This window comes from Eriocheir sinensis, chromosome 6, assembly GCF_024679095.1.
Source record: "Eriocheir sinensis breed Jianghai 21 chromosome 6, ASM2467909v1, whole genome shotgun sequence".
NCBI lineage: Eukaryota > Metazoa > Arthropoda > Malacostraca > Decapoda > Varunidae > Eriocheir > Eriocheir sinensis.
In genome coordinates, this window is record NC_066514.1 from 24,056,439 (window position 1) to 24,073,938 (window position 17,500).

The 17,500-nt window shown below is 44.0% G+C and overlaps 1 protein-coding gene across 1 annotated transcript; it reads left to right on the plus strand.

The window, feature by feature from the left end:
- Positions 1 to 2,965: 2,965 nt before the first annotated feature.
- Positions 2,966 to 13,578, plus strand: LOC126991229 (uncharacterized). The gene is made up of 5 exons (XM_050850021.1): positions 2,966 to 2,993; positions 10,846 to 11,119; positions 11,183 to 11,599; positions 11,660 to 11,830; positions 12,491 to 13,578. Exons 1-5 carry the CDS (start codon positions 2,966 to 2,968, stop codon positions 12,543 to 12,545), a joined length of 945 nt encoding a protein of 314 aa, XP_050705978.1. The 3' UTR covers positions 12,546 to 13,578.
- Positions 13,579 to 17,500: the final 3,922 nt, after the last annotated feature.

A 17,500-nucleotide genomic window follows, 5' to 3' on the forward strand; every position in this document is an offset into this window, starting at 1 on the left:
TGTGTGTGTGTGTGTGTGTGTGTGTGTGTGTGTCCCTTTAGAGTGAGTGCGTAACGTCACCAACAAGTATTACTATCTTCTTGGTATTTGAATGAAGAAAGAGGAGGAGGAGGAGGAGGCAGAAGAAAAAGAAGAAGAAGAAGAAGACAAGGGAGGTAGGAGAATAAGATAGCTGATTGAAGGATGAGGATGAGGAGGAGGAGGGAGAGGAGAAGAAAAGGAAGGAATGAATAAACAAGAAATAGAAGGAAAGGAAAGGATAAGTAAGAAGGAGAACAAGATACATGGGGGAAAGAAAAGGCGAAAGAAGAGAGAGAAAGAGGAGAACAAGAAAGAAGAGGAGGAGGAGGAGGAGGAGGAGTGGACAATCTTTTTAATCCATCTTTTTACCTGAGAAAGAAAGAAAAAAAAGATCATCTCAACCCACGTCTTCATCTTCTCAGCCTCACCCTTATCTTAGTTCTTATCTCGTTCTCGTTAGCATCCACCTCTTCTTCTCCTCCCTCCTCCTCCTCCTCCTCCTCCTCCTCCTCCACATCATCCCGTCCACATCCCTCTTCTAGTCCCTATCTCTTTATCAGCATCCTCCTCTTCTTCTCCCTCCTCCTCCTCCTCCACATCATCTCGTCCACATCCTTCCAATCCTTATCTCTTTATCAGCATCCACCTCTTCTTCTCCCTCCTCTTCCACATCTTACCCACATCCACATCATCCACATCCGTATCTTTCCATCCTTCTCCTCCTCCTCCTCCTCCTCCTCTCATTCACACCTCCATCTTCGTCCACATCCTTCTCCCGCCCTCCTCCTCCTCCTCCTCCTCCTCCTCTCCCGCTTAGTGAGTCTTCTAATGACGCACCGACGAGCTGGCGACAGTGTCTTATGCAACACCGGAGCAGAGAGAGAGAGAGAGAGAGAGAGAGAGAGAGAGAGAGAGAGAGAGAGAGAGAGAGAGACTAATATATAAATAAATTGATAAATATGAATAGACAGATAGATAGATAGATAGTCAGAAAAGGAGAGACAGACAGACAGACAGACAGACAGACAAAAAAATATATAACGACAGACAGAAAGAAAGACAAACATTCACAAATACAGACAGACAAACTGAATCAGACAGAAACAGCAAAACAGACAGACAGACACAAATAGACAGGCAGACAGAGACACAAACCTACAGAAAAAAAAACGCAAATTAAACTCGTAGAAACAAATAAACCGAACCAGTTACAGAGGAGGAGGAGGAGGAGGAGGAGGAGGAGGAGGAGGAGGAGGAGGAGGAGGAGGAGATGAGAGAAGTGGAGACCAGAAAGGAAGTAGAGGACGAAACCTAAATAGGGAGATGAGTGAGGAGATGAGAAGACGATGGAGATGACGAGGGTGAAGAGAAGAGAGGGAGAGGATCAAAGTGAGAAGGAAAGGAAGAGAAAAGAACCGAAGGAAAAGAAAATGGATTGAGAGGAAAGAAGGAAAGATAGAGAATTGAAGAGTGAGGAAGAGAGTGATATGAGAATCAAATGGAAAGAAAGAGAATAGAAGAGAATTTAAAGGAAAGGAGAAAAGATGAGAGTAGAAGTATTAGAAGGAAAGGAAGATAATGAGAAGAAAAGGGAAGGAAGGAGAGAAAAATTAAAGAGAAAGGAAGAAGTAGGAGAAGGAAAGGGAATAGAAGCGAATGGAATAGAAAGAGTAAAATGGACAAAAACGAAGGGGAAGGAAGACGAGGAGAGGACAAGTAAGAAATGAAGAGGAAGGTCAAGGAAACAGAAAAAGAAGATCGTTAAAGAAAGGATGAAGAAGGGAAGGAAAAAAAAGGAAAGAAAATGGCAATATAGGGAAGAAATATAAAGGAATGAAAGAAATATGAGAATTTGACAGGAAGAAATAAATAGAAGGGAAAGAAATGGAATAAAATAGATAGACAGACAGCATAGGAAAGCAGAGAAACGCAAACGAAGAAAAAAAAAGACGAGTACAAAAAATGTTTACAAGAAGTGTCTCCAACGGGCTGAGTTTAGCACTGACGGGGCAACGCAGCATCCGGCCCGGCGCTGAGACTGATGCTGACGATGATGCTGAGCTGGTGGTGGTGGTGATGATGATGGTGGTAGTGGTGGTGATGGTGATTCTTTTCTTTTCTCCTTTTCCCCTTCTCCTTCTTCCATCCTCTCTCTCTCTCTCTCTCTCTCTCTCTCTCTCTCTCATCTTCATTCTTCCTCCGTTTCCCTTTCTCTTACTCTTCAAAGTGCCTTCCTATATTTGCTCTCTCCATCTCTCCACTTACCTCGCTTCCTTACTGCCTTCTCCCTCCTTCTCCTCCTCTCCTCCTCCTCCTCCTCCCAGTCAGCTCCACAAATTTAACCCACGCCTCACATAAAGAACGGCCTAATTTAATCTAACCCTAACCTTGCCCAACCTCCTAATGTCTTTGCTGTCCCTCAAGTAATTAATGAAGGTAACCCCTTGTAAGCCTTCCTGTCCCCGCTTTTGTTTATGAAATCTTAAATTATCCTCCCTGTACCCCTCTCTCCTCCTCCTCCTTCTAATCCCCTTCCTCCCATATGAACCGTACGTGAGAAAACCGATCTTGGGGTCACTATCAGCAGTATCGTAACTCAAGACATCCAAATCACTAGAAGTCTCCATGTAAACAACACCAATGCTTTGTTCGGGTACATGGTGATGACCTTCGAATGAAAGACACAAAGTAATTTTAGCCTCCTCCCGAAGTTGACCTCTTTCGGCCACCTCTTTTGAGTCTTTTTTAGGAGCAGCGAGTAGCGGGCTTTTTTTTTATTATTGTTTCCTTTTTTGTGCCCTTGAGCTGCCTCCTTTGTTGTAAAAAAAATGTTATTATTGCGTAACTTTTCGGTTGGACCTCACCTGGAATATGCTGTGCAGTGCTGGCCCCCTAATTACAAAAAGGACGTTGAATTACTGGGGTTCACCGATGCCGTACTAAAATGATTCCACCCATGAGAGTTCAGCCATGTGAGGAAATACTCAAGCGACTCAATCTCCTTATGTTGAAAAATAGATTTCTGCGAGAGGAGTTGATGTTTAAGGTCAAAACTAACCCGTTAAGAAAATAATGGTTACAGACATCGGGAGTTTTTTTCACCCCTTAAAGAGTCCTCCGCCATTAGAACAATCATCCTGCAGAAGGAGGTACTAGCGCTAAAGTTACCAAGTAGTATGAAAATCGCATTAGACGTATTTTATTGCGTCATTAGTGGACTTAATTTGTCCCGCAAGCAACTCAAGTAGCTGACGGCATTAGAAGAAGATGAAGAAAAAGAAGAAAAGGGCGGTAGGGGAATAAGGTATCTGGATGAAGGAGGAGGAGGAGGAGGAAGAAGAGGAGAGGAAAAGGAAGGAGAGGGGAAGTAAAAGGAAGCAATGTATAAAAAAGAAATAAAGGGGAAGAAATATGAAAGGAAGGAAAGGATAAGGAAGAAAGGAGAACTAGATACATGGGTGAAAGAAAAGGCGAGAGAGAGAGAGAGAGAGAGAGAGAGAGAGAGAGAGAGAGAGAGAGAGAGAGAGAGAGAGCACCAAATCGCCAAAGCGGACAGCCTCTTGTTATAAGGCGCCAGGCTCTGTGCTACCTTCTGTTTGTGACCTCATCCACGCCCACCTTAACCTGCCCTAACCTATTCTCTCCTCCTCCTCCTCCTCCTCCTCCTCCTCCTCCTCCGGCGTTAAAGGTCCTTAAGGAGAGTCTTCTTTTTCCCCCACGCCTGAAGGCCACACAAACCCGTTTCAGACACGCATCGGACGAGTTAGCTGTGCATCCATTAACACAAATACGGGACTGTGTGTTTGTGTGTGTGTGTGTGTGTGTGTGTCCTTGAATGTAAAACTCTCTCTCTCTCTCTCTCTCTCTCTCTCTCTCTTGCTTCCTCCTCCTACTCCGTTCATTTTCCTCCACTCCCTCCCTCCCTCTCCTCGTGCCCTCCTTTCCTCACTTTCCAACATTCCTCTCAACCTCCCTTTCTCTTTCTCTCTCTCCTCCAGCTGCCCTCCTTCCCTCCCTCCTTTCTTCCCTCCGACTTTTCACTGCTCTCTATCTCCCTCTGTCCCCCCTCTCTGTTTTCCGCGAGGTCAGGCTGTGTGGTCAGTGATGTGGTTGGGAGAGGTGGAGAGGTGGAGAGACGTGTGGAAGGGAGAGAAGGGGAGAGGAAAAGGGAGGGGAAAATATCACTCTCAAATCTCACATGCAGAATCTTGTCTCTCTCTCCGATACTTTAAATTTCCATTCTTTTTTTTTTTTTTTTCCTCCTGTTCTCTTTTCACTTCTTTTCCTCCTTCCTGCTTGTCCTCTTTCCCTCCTTCCCTTTCCTTCCTTCAGGCAAAACAGTGCAATACAGTCACCGGCAGGAGTTGTCTTTCTCTCAGTCATCCGCCACTGGAACAAGCATCCTGCAATAGTACGTAGTGGCAATTCGATCAGGTCATTTGACAATCATATTAGGCGGTACTATTTTGCGTCATGAGTGGCCTTGACGTTCCCGTACATACGAGTACAAGTCCACTTTCGCATCTAACATCAACTAATTCTAAAGGTCAAAGAAGGGATCATTCGGGTTCTAATGAGTGTTTCTTTAAGCTCATGGTACTGAGGAAGGGTCAAACTACCACCAGGGTCATAAAACTACTCCCCAGGAAATGCCCTCAACTCACACGAAAGCCTTGTCAAATATGTGAACTTGAGCGACGAAATGTTTTAAAATACAACCCTACATTTATTCCTTCTCCAGTTTTAACATCCTTCCTTTCCTTCCCTTCTCCCCGTCTCCTCATCTCCTCGCCCCAGCATCCCTCCATCCCAGCATCTTTTCATCCCATCTTCCCATCTTCCCTCTCCCTTTGTTCCTTCTTCACCCTACCCTTTACATCTTCCCTTTACACAATTACCATACCATCATCTTTTATTCTGTTCCCCCTCCCATCTCCCTTCCCTTTTTCCTTCTTTCCGTCACAAGCTCCCGTCTCCCGTCCTCCTGTCGTGGGCGTGTGCCTGACGAGGGCGGTAGTCATGCGTGGAGGGCCTTGGCGGAGATTGTACGTGGGCGGGGAGGTGAAGTGGAGTGGGCGGGGCTGTGGTGAGACTGGAGTGGATGTGGAGTGGTGTTGGTGGTGGTGGTGGGTGACTTGGAGGTGGAGGTGAGGTTTGGGAGAGGTGTGTTAGATAGATAGATAGATTGATTGGGAGAGTCGGTATGTGGTGGTGGTGGTGGTGGTGGTGAGGTGTTGAAGGGAGGTCTGTAGTGTGTATACCTAAGTGTGGGATCTGTTTTGTATTAGTGTGTGTGTGTGTGTGTGTGTGTGTGTGAGTGTGTGAGTGTGTGTGTGTTGAAAGCTAAATGGAGTGTAGAATGGCTTGGGTGTGGTTTGAGGTTTGGGGGGAAGGGGGGGGGGGGATGAGTGTACAGGAAGGGTGTGTGTGTGTGTGTGTGTGTGTGTGTGTGTGTGTTTGAGTGTGAGTGCGTTGGAAGATAAAAAAAAGATAAAAAACGGCAGGAAAGAGAAATAGAAAGAGAAAAACATAGGAAGAACACAAAAGAAGAAGAAGAAGAAGAAGAAGAAGAAGAAGAAGAAGAAGAAGGAAACAGTATATTTATAAAGTAGAGCTAAAAAATTAAGGAAGAAAAGGAAAAGAAGAGAGGAAAAAAGGAAGAAGATGTTGAATGAAGAAGAAAAACAAAAAAAACAGGAAGAGGAAGAACAACAAAAAAGAACAGGAAGAAGAGGAAGACAAAGAAGAAGAAGAAGAAGAAGAAGAAGAGGAGGAGGAGAGATAAGGCAGAGGTATAACTTGAAACATAGTGAAAGAAGTGTAAGCAACCCTCCTCTTCTTCCTCCTCCTCCTCCTCCTCCTCCTCCTCCTTCTCCAACCTGCTGACTCCCCCCCTGCTGACCTACTTCCTGTCCTGCTGAGTGCGTGCTGAGCTTCCTTCGTGTCCCTGCTGAGCTGTTCTTCCTCTTCTTCCTTGTCCTCCCTTCCCTTCCCTTCCCTTCCTTTATCTTCCCTTCCCTTACTTTCCCTTACTTTTCTTCCCTTCCCTTCTTTCTCCTCCCTTTTCTTCCATGCTTATTTCTCTACCTTTCCTTCCCTTTCTCTTCTTTTATCTTCCTTTTCCTTCCGTTCTCATTCTTTCATCTCCCCCTTTTCTCTCCCTCATCTTCTCTCCTTCCGCCCGCCCCTTCCCTCCCCCTATCTCCTCTTCCTTCGTCTCCTCTCCTCTCCTCCCCATCTCCCTCTCCACCCCACCCCCCTTCCCTCTCCTCTCCTTTCCTCTTTTCTCTCTTCTGGTCTCCATTCCAACACTTCCCTTCCCTCCTCCTCTTCCTCCTTATCCTCCCTCCCTCCCTCCCTCCCTGTCCTTTCCTCCCTCTTCTCTCCCCGTTCCCTCTGACCCCAAATAACCTCCCACGGAAACTACCTTGCTATTACATCCACCAATGAGGAAACTGTGTGTGTGTGTGTGTGTGTGTGTGTGTGTGTGTGTGTGTGTGTGTAATCAGATTTTAGTAGTTTTAAATTGCTTTGGGAGGAGCCGCTACGAGAGAGAGAGAGAGAGAGAGAGAGAGAGAGAGAGAGAGAGAGAGAGAGAGAGAGAGAGAGAGAGAGAGAGAGAGAGAGAGAGAGAGAGCAAATTAAATTACTGTGATGGAGAATGATCTGCTAACTCAACATTCAAGGAAGAAGAAAAGAAGTAGAAGAAGAAAAAGAAGAAGTTGAAGAAAGGAAGGAGAGGGAAAAGAATGGAATAGAAGGGGAAGGAACGGAAAGGAAGATAAAGAAAGGGAATTTAAGGGATAGGAAGGTAAAGGATGTTATGTAGAGGAGAAGGGAAGGGAAAGGAAGGGAAGAAAAAGAAGACAAAATATATCCCTTATGGTGTTATACAGAGACCATAGTAACGAAGCTTGTGTTGATGGTGGTGGTGGTGGTGGTGGTGGTGATGATGGTGGTGGTGGTAATCATTAGAGGCATAGTTTTTTGTGGTGAATACGAGGATGATTGAGGAGGCGGTGCGGTGATGGGTGGTGGTGATGATGATGGTGGTGGTGGTGGTGGTGATGTGGTGTTGAGGGTCGTGTGTACGGCTAGGGGTGATGAGGGATGTTGCTACTACTACTACTACTACTACTACTACTACTACTATTACTACTACTACTACTATTACTACTACTACTACTACTACTACTACAAGTCATCATTTTCATCCCTACCATCATCATCTGCATCATCATTTCCCTCATTATTTTTTCTTTTCATTTTTATTTTTTTTCTTCTTCTTTGTCGTCATCTTCTTTTCTTCTTTCTTCTTCTTTGTTTTCTTCTTTTTCTTCTTCTTCTTTGTCTTCTTCTCCTTCTTCTTCTTCTTCTTCTTTTTCTTCTTCTTCCTTCGTCTTCATCTTTTTCTTCATCATCTTCTTCTTCTCATTACTACTACTACTACTACTACTACTACTACTACCACATATAGACTTAAACCTCTATATTTTTCTTCCTATTATTTTTTTACGCCTTATGAAACATCTTAAACAAAACATCAATTTCAACCATGCAGTCAAACCCTTTCAGTCAATCAGTCAGTCAGTCAGTCAATCACTCTCTCCTTCCCTCTCCTCCACATCACTCCCATCCCTCTCCCTCTCTTTTCCTCCCCTTCCCTTCCCTTCCCTTCCTCTCCCCCTTCCCTCCTCTCCCCGTTCAGTCAGTCAGTCAGTCAATCCTCCAATCAGTCACTCACTCAGTCACTTCCATTACCAAAATCATCGCTACAAATAAACACACACACACACACACACACACACACACACACACACACACACACACACACACACACACACACATATTAATCTCCACCGTCGCGTAATAAAAATCCATGTCGAGCCAATATTCGTTAATTAAAAAAAAAACGTGTTTGCGAGATTGATTGCGTTAGGTCACGAGCTGTTTGTTGTTAGCTTGCTTTTATTGTTACTGATGGAAATTATATATATCGCGTTAGAGTATTTTTAAGTGGAATGGAAATGCAATGCGTGGAGAGACTGATAGATAGATTGATTGAAAGATAAACAGACGAACATGAAGGGAATTAAAAAAAAAAATGAGAAGAAAAGACGAAAAAACAATAGGAAGAAAATAGGGAGATGAAGATAGAGGAAGAAGGAAAGGAGAAAAACGAAGAAAAGAAGAGGGAAAATAAAAGGTACTGATGAACAAAAGATGGACAGATTGATTGATAGATTGAAGGAAAGGAAGACAGACAGACAAACAGACAGATAGATAGATAGATAGACAGGGACCTCTTGCAGTTTCCCTATGTTCTAATGTTCTTATGATACAGATAGAAGTTGTGTATATAGGAAAGTAGCTAAATAGATAGAAAGATAGATATCGAGATGGAGAACCGGATAGATAAACAGATTGACAGATAGATAAGTGTTAGATAAATAAACAAAATAAATAGATAAACAAACAGACTAATTGGCACCCTAAATACACACACAAAGAAAATTCCATCAATAATATTCTATACCACGTGTGTGTGTGTGTGTGTGTGTGTGTGTGTGTGTGTGTGTGTGTGTGTGTGTGGTGGTGAAGGTGGCGGCGGTGTGACAGGTGTTGGGGGGTGAGGTGATGGTGAAAGGTGTTGAGGGAGGGAAGGGGAGGGGAGTGGGGAGGGGCAGCTGGACATGAGTGACCAGTGAAGAGAGGGGGAGAAGAAAGGGGAGGGAAGGGGGAATTGGGGGTAGGTATGTTTATGGGAGAAAGGGATGAGGAATAGAGGTAGATGGAAGGATAAAAAAAAGAATGAATGAGATAGATGAGATAAGGACGGAAGAAAGTATGGAAGAAGAGGAAAAGGAAAGAGGGGAAAAAAACAGAAGCGCATGAAAAGAAGAAGACACAGAAGAAAGTAGAATAAAAGAAGCAAGAGGAGAAATGGAGATAAGGAAAAACTCATTATATCCTTATACCTCCATGAACACCTCCATTGAACAGCGAGTAGCGGGCTTTTTTTTATTATTGTTTACTTTTTTTGTGCCCTTGAGCTGTCTCCTTCGTTGTAAAAAAAAAAAAAATGGGATCACGTACTTATATAAGGTACCAAGACACCTCTCCACCCGAAATTGACCTCTCTGTTGACCGCTCTTCACTTTTCTCTTTTGTGGGAGCAGTGACTAGCGGGGTTTTTTTCTACACTTTCTTTTTGTTGCCCTTGAGCTGCTGTAAATAAAATAAAAAGGGGGGGGTGGAGGGAATGAGTGTATGGGATTGACCTCACGGGGACCCAAACACCAGGTCATTCTCAAGGTTACAAGAAAGGGCGTCCTAGTGTTGGGGCGGTTTTTCTCGAGTTGTTTGACCCCCTAAAATGTTTCTTGATTAATTTCGTATGAGGCGGGACTAATGCGCTCTAAACAGGCACTCGGCAAATAAAATAACATAGATTGATTGGTTTAACTGTCCAACTCTGCTTAATTTTGCGGGACATTCATGCGAGAAAGATTTTTAATGATTCTCTCGCTACCAATAAATAAAACATCGCGAATGATCAACTACATTTTCATCAACAACAGTATCGCTCATTGTATTGAAGAGTAATCGCTGTAAGTCGCAGAGAAACACAGGTAATTTACGATGACTAAAAGAAGAGTTCAAGGCGTTGTCGACGGTGACCCCTGGCAAGGATGAATATACCCCATTGCTACCCACATCCAAGACACTGATATTCTCTCCTTCACTTACAGCTCGGCGCAGATAGACTTACAAACTAATCTTCTCTTTAGTCTCGAGCAGCGATCAGTGTCTTTACCTTGAGTTGCCAGTTTCAAGTAAGGTGATAATGAGGTTTGGGAGTGGCAGGTGGAGTGGGGCGGAGTGGCAGGCAGGTAAGCAGGCAGGTAAGGCAGGCCGGGCAGGTAGTGAATAGTGTGTTAAGGTTACAAGCAGTGGTGACCTTGAGGAAGCAGGTGAGGAGAGAGAGAAGAAAGGAAGGAAATGATGCTTGGTTTCTTAGTGTGTATTGTGATAGACAGATAGATAGATAGATGGAATGACAGACATATAGATAGAGATAGACTGTACCGCCTTTCCTTCTTCTACTCCTTGGTTTAGAAAGTAAGAAAAAGGAACACAAGAAGGAAGAGGAGAAATGGAGAAGAAAAGAAGAAAAAAAGAATGGAAAATTAATAGAAAAATGAGGAGGAAAATGGAAGAAAAGGAAAAGGAAAATGAGGATGGGAGAGAGAAAAACAAGGGGTACTGAGAAAGGAAAAGTAGAACATAAATAAGGAAAAGGAAAACTGGAGAAGGAGAAGAAAATAAATTAAAAGAAAGATAAAAATTAAAAGATGAGGGTGAAGGAAAAATGGAAGAGGAGAAAAACGAAGAAGAGAAATGGGAAAGAGGAAAAAAAAAAGAGGGGATGAGAAAGGAAAAGATGCAGAGGAAAGTAGAATAAAGGTGAGAAAAATGAGAATTGGCAACCGAGGAGAAAAGAAGAAAAAAAAGAAAGGAAAAAAAATAGAAGGCTGAGGAGGAGGATAAAGGATGGAAGAGGAGAAAAGGGAAGAATGGAAAAAAAGGAAAGAAAGAAAGAAGGAAAACAGGGAATGAAAAGAAAAATTACTCTGCTGACTGAGGTAAAAAAAGAAAATGAAAAAGAAAAAAAAAACAAGACCGCATAAAAAAAATGCTGAAAAAAAAAGAAAAAAAAGCTAACGATGCTGACTCCAGGTGCCTCCTCTGAAGTGCTGACTGCCTAGTGCTGCCTCCCATTAGTGCTGAGGTGCTGGGAGAGGCGGAGGGTCGGAGGTTGAGGGAGGGAGTGCGTGCTTGCTGAGGGCGGGGCAAAGGTTGGAACACTTATCTTCATCTCTCTCTGTAGCGGCGTTGTAGAGGCGTCTCCTTTCACCCCTCTCTCCGATTGCATAAGAACCGCCGGAAAGTCACGTATTTTAAGTTGGGTTAAGAAATGTAGGTTTGGAGGGAGAACCGCCGGAAAGTCGCGTATTTTAAGTTGGGTTAAGAAATGTAGGTTTGGAGGGAGAACCGCCGGAAAGTCACGTATTTTAAGTTGGGTTAAGAAATGTAGGTTTGGAGGGAGAACTACCGGAAAGTCACGTATTTCGACGATAAGTTGGGTTAAGAAATGCAGGTTTGGAGGGAGAACCGCCGGAAAGTCACGTATTTCTATAAGTTGGGTTAAGAAATGTAGGTTTGGAGGGAGAACCGCCGGAAAGTCACGTATTTCTATAAGTTGGGTTAAGAAATGTAGGTTTGGAGGGAGAACCGCCGGAAAGTCACGTATTTCGACAAGTTGGGTTAAGAAATGTAGGTTTGGAGGGAGAACCGCCGGAAAGTCACGTATTTCTATAAGTTGGGTTAAGAAATGTAGGTTTGGAGGGAGAACCGCCGGAAAGTCACGTATTTCTATAAGTTGGGTTAAGAAATGTAGGTTTGGAGAGAGAACCGCCGGAAAGTCACGTATTTCGACAAGTTGGGTTAAGAAATGTTGGTTTGGAGGGAGAACCGCCGGAAAGTCACGTATTTTAAGTTGGGTTAAGAAATGTAGGTTTGGAGGGAGAACCGCCGGAAAGTCACGTATTTCTATAAGTTGGGTTAAGAAATGTAGGTTTGGAGGGAGAACCACCGGAAAGTCGCGTATTTTAAGTTGGGTTAAGAAATGCAGGTTTGGAGGGAGAACCGCCGGAAAGTCGCGTATTTTAAGTTGGGTTAAGAAATGTAGGTTTGGAGGGAGAACCGCCGGAAAGTCGCGTATTTTAAGTTGGGTTAAGAAATGTAGGTTTGGAGGGAGAACCGCCGGAAAGTCACGTATTTTAAGTTGGGTTAAGAAATGCAGGTTTGGAGGGAGAACCGCCGGAAAGTCGCGTATTTCGATGATAAGTTGGGTTAAGAAATGCAGGTTTGGAGGGAGAACTGCCGGAAAGTCACGTATTTCGACAAGTTGGGTTAAGAAATGTAGGTTTGGAGGGAGAACCACCGGAAAGTCACGTATTTCTATAAGTTGGGTTAAGAAATGTAGGTTTGGAGGGAGAACCGCCGGAAAGTCACGTGTTTCGACGATAAGTTGGGTTAAGAAATGTAGGTTTGGAGGGAGAACCGCCGGAAAGTCGCGTATTTCGAGAAGTTGGATTAAGAAATGTAGGTTTGGAGGGAGAACCGCCGGAAAGTCACGTATTTCTATAAGTTGGGTTAAGAAATGTAGGTTTGGAGGGAGAACCACCGGAAAGTCGCGTATTTTAAGTTGGGTTAAGAAATGTAGGTTTGGAGGGAGAACCGCCGGAAAGTCACGTATTTCTATAAGTTGGGTTAAGAAATGTAGGTTTGGAGGGAGAACCACCGGAAAGTCATGTATTTCGATAAGTTGGGTTAAGAAATGCAAGTTTGGAGGGAGAACCGCCGGAAAGTCACGTATTTCTATAAGTTGGGTTAAGAAAAGTAGGTTTGGAGGGAGAACCGCCGGAAAGTCGCGTATTTCGACGATAAGTTTGGGTTAAAAAATGCAAGTTTGGAAGGGAAGAAGTTAAGCAAAGGAAGGAAGAATGTTCATAAGAGTAAGAATATTGCTTGTAAAAAAATTGTGTATATAATAATTTAAAAAAAGGCATATTGGGTGTTAAGAAGCAAAACAAAGGAAGGTAAAAGATGCAGAAGTGATGTTTATGGTTGGAAGTTTGGGTCACTAGTTATAAATAAATGTCGTTATGTTAGTTAAGGTAAAAAATACAGAAAGACGCAGGGGAAAGCAGAATAAAAGGAGAAGAACAAAGATTAGAAAGAGATGACGAAGAGGATAAAAGAAGAAAGATAAAAGTAGAATAAAAGAAGAAAGAAAAGAAAATGATCAGAAAGATAACCAAAAAAAAGCAAAATAAAACACACACAAAAAACAAACACACACTTCCAAAAAAAAAAAAACAAGTCAAGGAACCACAAAATAGCTCACATCAAACAGGTATTATTTTCATTACGTAATAAGATTAACACGATGATTGCACCTTTGAGAGAGTCCTTGGCTTATATCAGGCAGAAGAATACTTGACTCGGAGTGACGTGAGGAGACAGGACTGAGTGACGTGAAGAGAGTGTGATAGAGCGAGGGAAAGCGGAGGCAGAGGAGGTGAGATGATGTGATAGAAGGAATGATAGCAAGGAAAGGAAGGGGAAAGAGAGAAGGTGACAAGAAGGAGACAAGACGAGGATGTGAAGAGAAAGTGGCGGAGTGAGGGAAGGTGATGGGAAGGTGTGCTAAGCGAAGGTGAAGTGAGATGATGTGAAAGAGTAATAGCAAGGGAAGGAAAGAGAAGGACGTTAGGAAAGGCCTCTCGATGATGATGAGGAGGAGGAGGAGGAGAAGGAGGAGGAGGAGGAGGCAAGCGTGCGTAGACAATGTTTTGCGAGGAAGAAAAAGAAGAAAAACAAGAACAAAGAACAAAAGAAAAAGAGGAAGAACAAAATAAAGAAGAACAACAAGGCCAGAGAGAGAGAGAGAGAGAGAGAGAGAGAGAGAGAGAGAGAGAGAGAGAGAGAAACTGAAACATGATTTGCATTTTTAAGAGGCAACAGGTGCAGTGAAAGTGATGCTGAAATAATGAAGATGAAGATGATGGTGATGATGATGAGGCTGCGGAGAAACAAGGAGTAAAGTTGACCCGAGTGAAATGATGATGATGATGATGACGAAGGAAGAGAAGAAGAAGGAAGCCGCTGGTAATGATGCTGAGGTGGATGAGCGAGGTAATCTAATTGACCTTCACACCTGCTCGCGTCAAGGCGGGCATCAGGGGCTCGGCGTGGCTTGAACGGGTGCGTCGTGACTGTGAATGAAGCAGCAGCGCCCGAAGAAGCGAGGGGTTACGGAGTGAATTGTCTGGTGAACTTGACATGGTGTGGCACTAGAAAGCTTAGGCGTGTGAGGCGTTACAGAGTGAATTGTCTGGTGAACTTGACATGGTGTGGCACTAGAAAATTTAGGCGTGTGAGGCGTTATAGAGTGAATTGTCTCGTGAACTTGACATGGTGTGGCACTTGTAAACTTAGGCGTGTGTTAACTACTACTACTACTACTACTACTACTACTACTACTACTGCTACATGGAGGCAACGAAGAGGGGTTGGGGAGGGATGGGGGAGAATGAAGGAGGGGAGAAGAGTGTAGCAGGAGTGACGACACTTAGATAAAGGAGGAAACACACACACACACACACACACACACACACACACACACACACACACACACACACACACACACACAGCCTCTCCATTCACTACCACCACCTCCACCACCACCACCACCACCATTAGGCAACTCCCATACTTTACAAGGTAGCCATTCAGAAGCTCTTGGGGGGGGGGGGGGGTTAAAAGGGGGAGTTAGGAGGGAAGGGGGGAAGGATTGGGCGTGTGACAAGGTGGGGGTTCGGGGAAAGGAGGGAGGGGGAAGAAGTGGAAGAGGGAGGAAAGAGGAAAAGGGAGAAAGGGAGGAGATGAAGAAACTGGAGGAAAAGGGAAAATAGGGAAGGAAGGAAGGAAAGGGAGACTTAGAAAGAAGGGAGAAAAAAAGCGGAGAGAAGGGAGAGTAGGGGAATAGAGGAGAAGGAAAGGGAAGGGAGGGTGATTGGAAAGGAAAAGGGAGCTGAGGGAGATTTGGACGAAGGAAAAGGAGGATAGGGAGGTTTGGGGAAGATAAAGGGAGGGGAGGGAGATTACTAAAAAAGGGAAAAGAAGGGAGAAGGGGGAAGGGAAAGGAGGAGGAAGAGGAGAGAAATAAGAGAAGTGAAGGAAAAGGAGATGATTTGTGAGATAAAGAAAAGAAAGGGAGATAAAGAGGGAGAGAAAGAGAAAGGGAAGAGAAACGAAGGGAAAGAGAGATAAGAAAAAAAAAAGAAGAGGGGAACGGAAGGAGGAGGAGTAAATGAGAGAGAGAGAGAGAGAGAGAGAGAGAGAGAGAGAGAGAGATAGAGAGAGAGAGAGAGAGAGAGAGAGAGAGAGAGAGAGAGAGAGAGAGAGAGAGAGAGAGAGAGAGAGGAAAAATTAGGGCTACGAAGAGGAGGAAAAAATAAGAAAGAAGAAACCTGTAAGACAAGAGGAGGAGGAGGAGGAGGAGGAGGAGGAGGAGGAGGAAGACGGATTTTTTAAGAGAGAGAGGAGGAGGAGGACAGAGGAGCTATTTCAGGGGAGGAGTAGAGGAGGGAGGGAAAAAAAGAGGAGGAGGAGGAAGAGGAGGAGGAGGAAGAAGAGGAGGAGGAGGCGGAGGAGGAGGAGGAGGAACCGTCACTTTTAAACTTATGCCTTTTACATTATCATATTACGCAAGAGAGAGAGAGAGAGAGAGAGAGAGAGGGTGTCTACATAAAGCTATATAACCCCTCTCTCTCTCTCTCTCTCTCTCTCTCTCTCTCTCTCATCTCCGCCCTTCTAAACTTTTAATTCCGTCCATAATAATTATTAGCTTGAGGCGTCTCTCTCTCAATATGGAAATAAAGAGAAAAACAGAAAAAAATGTTGAATGAGGTACTGAATGGGGTGAGAGAGAGAGAGAGAGAGAGAGAGAGAGAGAGAGAGAGAGAGAGAGAGAGAGAGAGAGAGAGAGAGAGAGAGTAGATGTTCTTACGAGTGTTAGTGGAGAGGTGCAAGAGAGAAGAAGAAGGGAATAGAAGAGGAAGAAGAAGGAAGGGAGGAGGAAGAGAAGGAGAGAAGAGGAGAAAAAGTAAGTTAAAAAAAGTCTGTAAGTGGAGACGAGGGTTTGAGGAGGAGGAGAAGTGGAGGAAAGTGGAAGAGAAAAATGAGGAGGTGGAGGAGACAAAAATCAAAAGTGGAGATTAAAAAAAGAGTGAATGGAAGAAGGGTGATCAGAAGGTAAGAAAGGTGGAGGTGAGTGGAGGAGGAGGAGGAGGAGGAGGAGGAGGAGGAAGTCACCCTGCCACCCTTCCTCCTCTCCCTTCCTTCCATTCCTCCCTTTCCTTTTTACTTTCACATTTTAAATCTTTTCCCCTCTTTTCCCTCCCTTCTTCATCCTCCTCCCTTTATTTCACTTTGCCTCCTTCTCCTTCCCTTCTCTCCCTTCCCTTCCCTTCCCTTCCCTTCCCTTTCCTTCCTTTTTCCTCCCTTCCCTTCCCTTTCCTTCTATTCCATTCCATTCTTTCCCTTCCCTTCCTTTCCCTTCTCTTCTTTCTTTCCCTTCCCTTCCCTTCCCTTCCCTTCCCTTCCCTTTTCTTCCCCTCCTTTCCCTTTCTCTTTTCTTCCTTTCCCTTCCCTTCCTTTCCCTTCCCTTCCCTTCCCTTTCCTTCCTATACCTTCCTTTTCTTCCCTTCCCTTCTAATCCCTTCCCTTCTCTCTCCTTCCCCTCCCTTCTCTTCTTTCCCTTCCCTATCCTTCCCTTCTCTCTCCTTCCTTTCCTTTCTCTTCTCCTCCTCCCCTTCCATCCCTTTTCTTCCATTCCTTTTCCCTTCCCTTCCCTTCCCTTCCCTTCCCTTCCAATCACTGTTACCTAAACCCTTACCGTGCCTTGCCCTTATCGCTTTCCCCTTCACTCTACCCTGTAATCTTCATGTTAATCCTCCTCCTCCTCCTCCTCCTCCTCCTCCTCCTCCTCCTCTTTATAATCTTCGTCTTTTGGTCATTGTTTTTTTTTATTACTATTATTTCTACATATCTTGTGCTCCTCTGTTCTCTCCACTTCTCTTATTCCTCCTCCTCCTCCTCCTCTTCTCTTTCCTCCTCCTCCTCCTCCTCCTCCTCCTTCTCTTCTGTCTTATTTTCCTTTTTTTTCTCCTCCTATTTCTCCTCTTTCTCTCGTCATGTTTTTATTCGTATTTTACTTTTTCTACTCTTCATCTTCCTCCTCCTCCTCCTCCTCCTCCTCCTCCTCCTCCTCCTCCTCCTCCTCCTCCTCCTCTCTCCTGCAAGCTCCTCAGGTGACTCAAAACGAGAAAACTTAACACACACACACACACACACACACACACACACACACACACACACACACACACACAAGATTCATCACATTGTCTTGTTCATAATTTTACTGTGGAAATTTGAAGCTTATCTCGTTTTCTCTTGTTTTCTTTTCTTTTTCTTTTTTCTTTTTATTTACGTTATCCGGTTTTTTAGTGAAGGTTTCGAGGTGGACGTGAAAGCCAGGAGGAGGAGGAGGAGGAGGAGGAGGAGGAAGACGAGAGAAAGTAGAGCGATTGAGAAGCAAATTAGTGATGATAAAGATCGCTATAATTGAGAGTAACGATAAAGAAGAAGAAGAAGAAGAAGAGGAAGAAGAAGAAGAAGAAGAAGAAGAAGAAGAAGAAGAAGAACGGAAGGAAGAGAATAAGACAAATAAAGCGTTAAAAGAATGAGGAAAATAAATGTATGAAAAGATTTGATGAAGGAAATAAAGGAGATGAAGGAAAAGATGATAACAAGGAGAAAGAGAAGATAGGATACGAGGAGAAAGAAA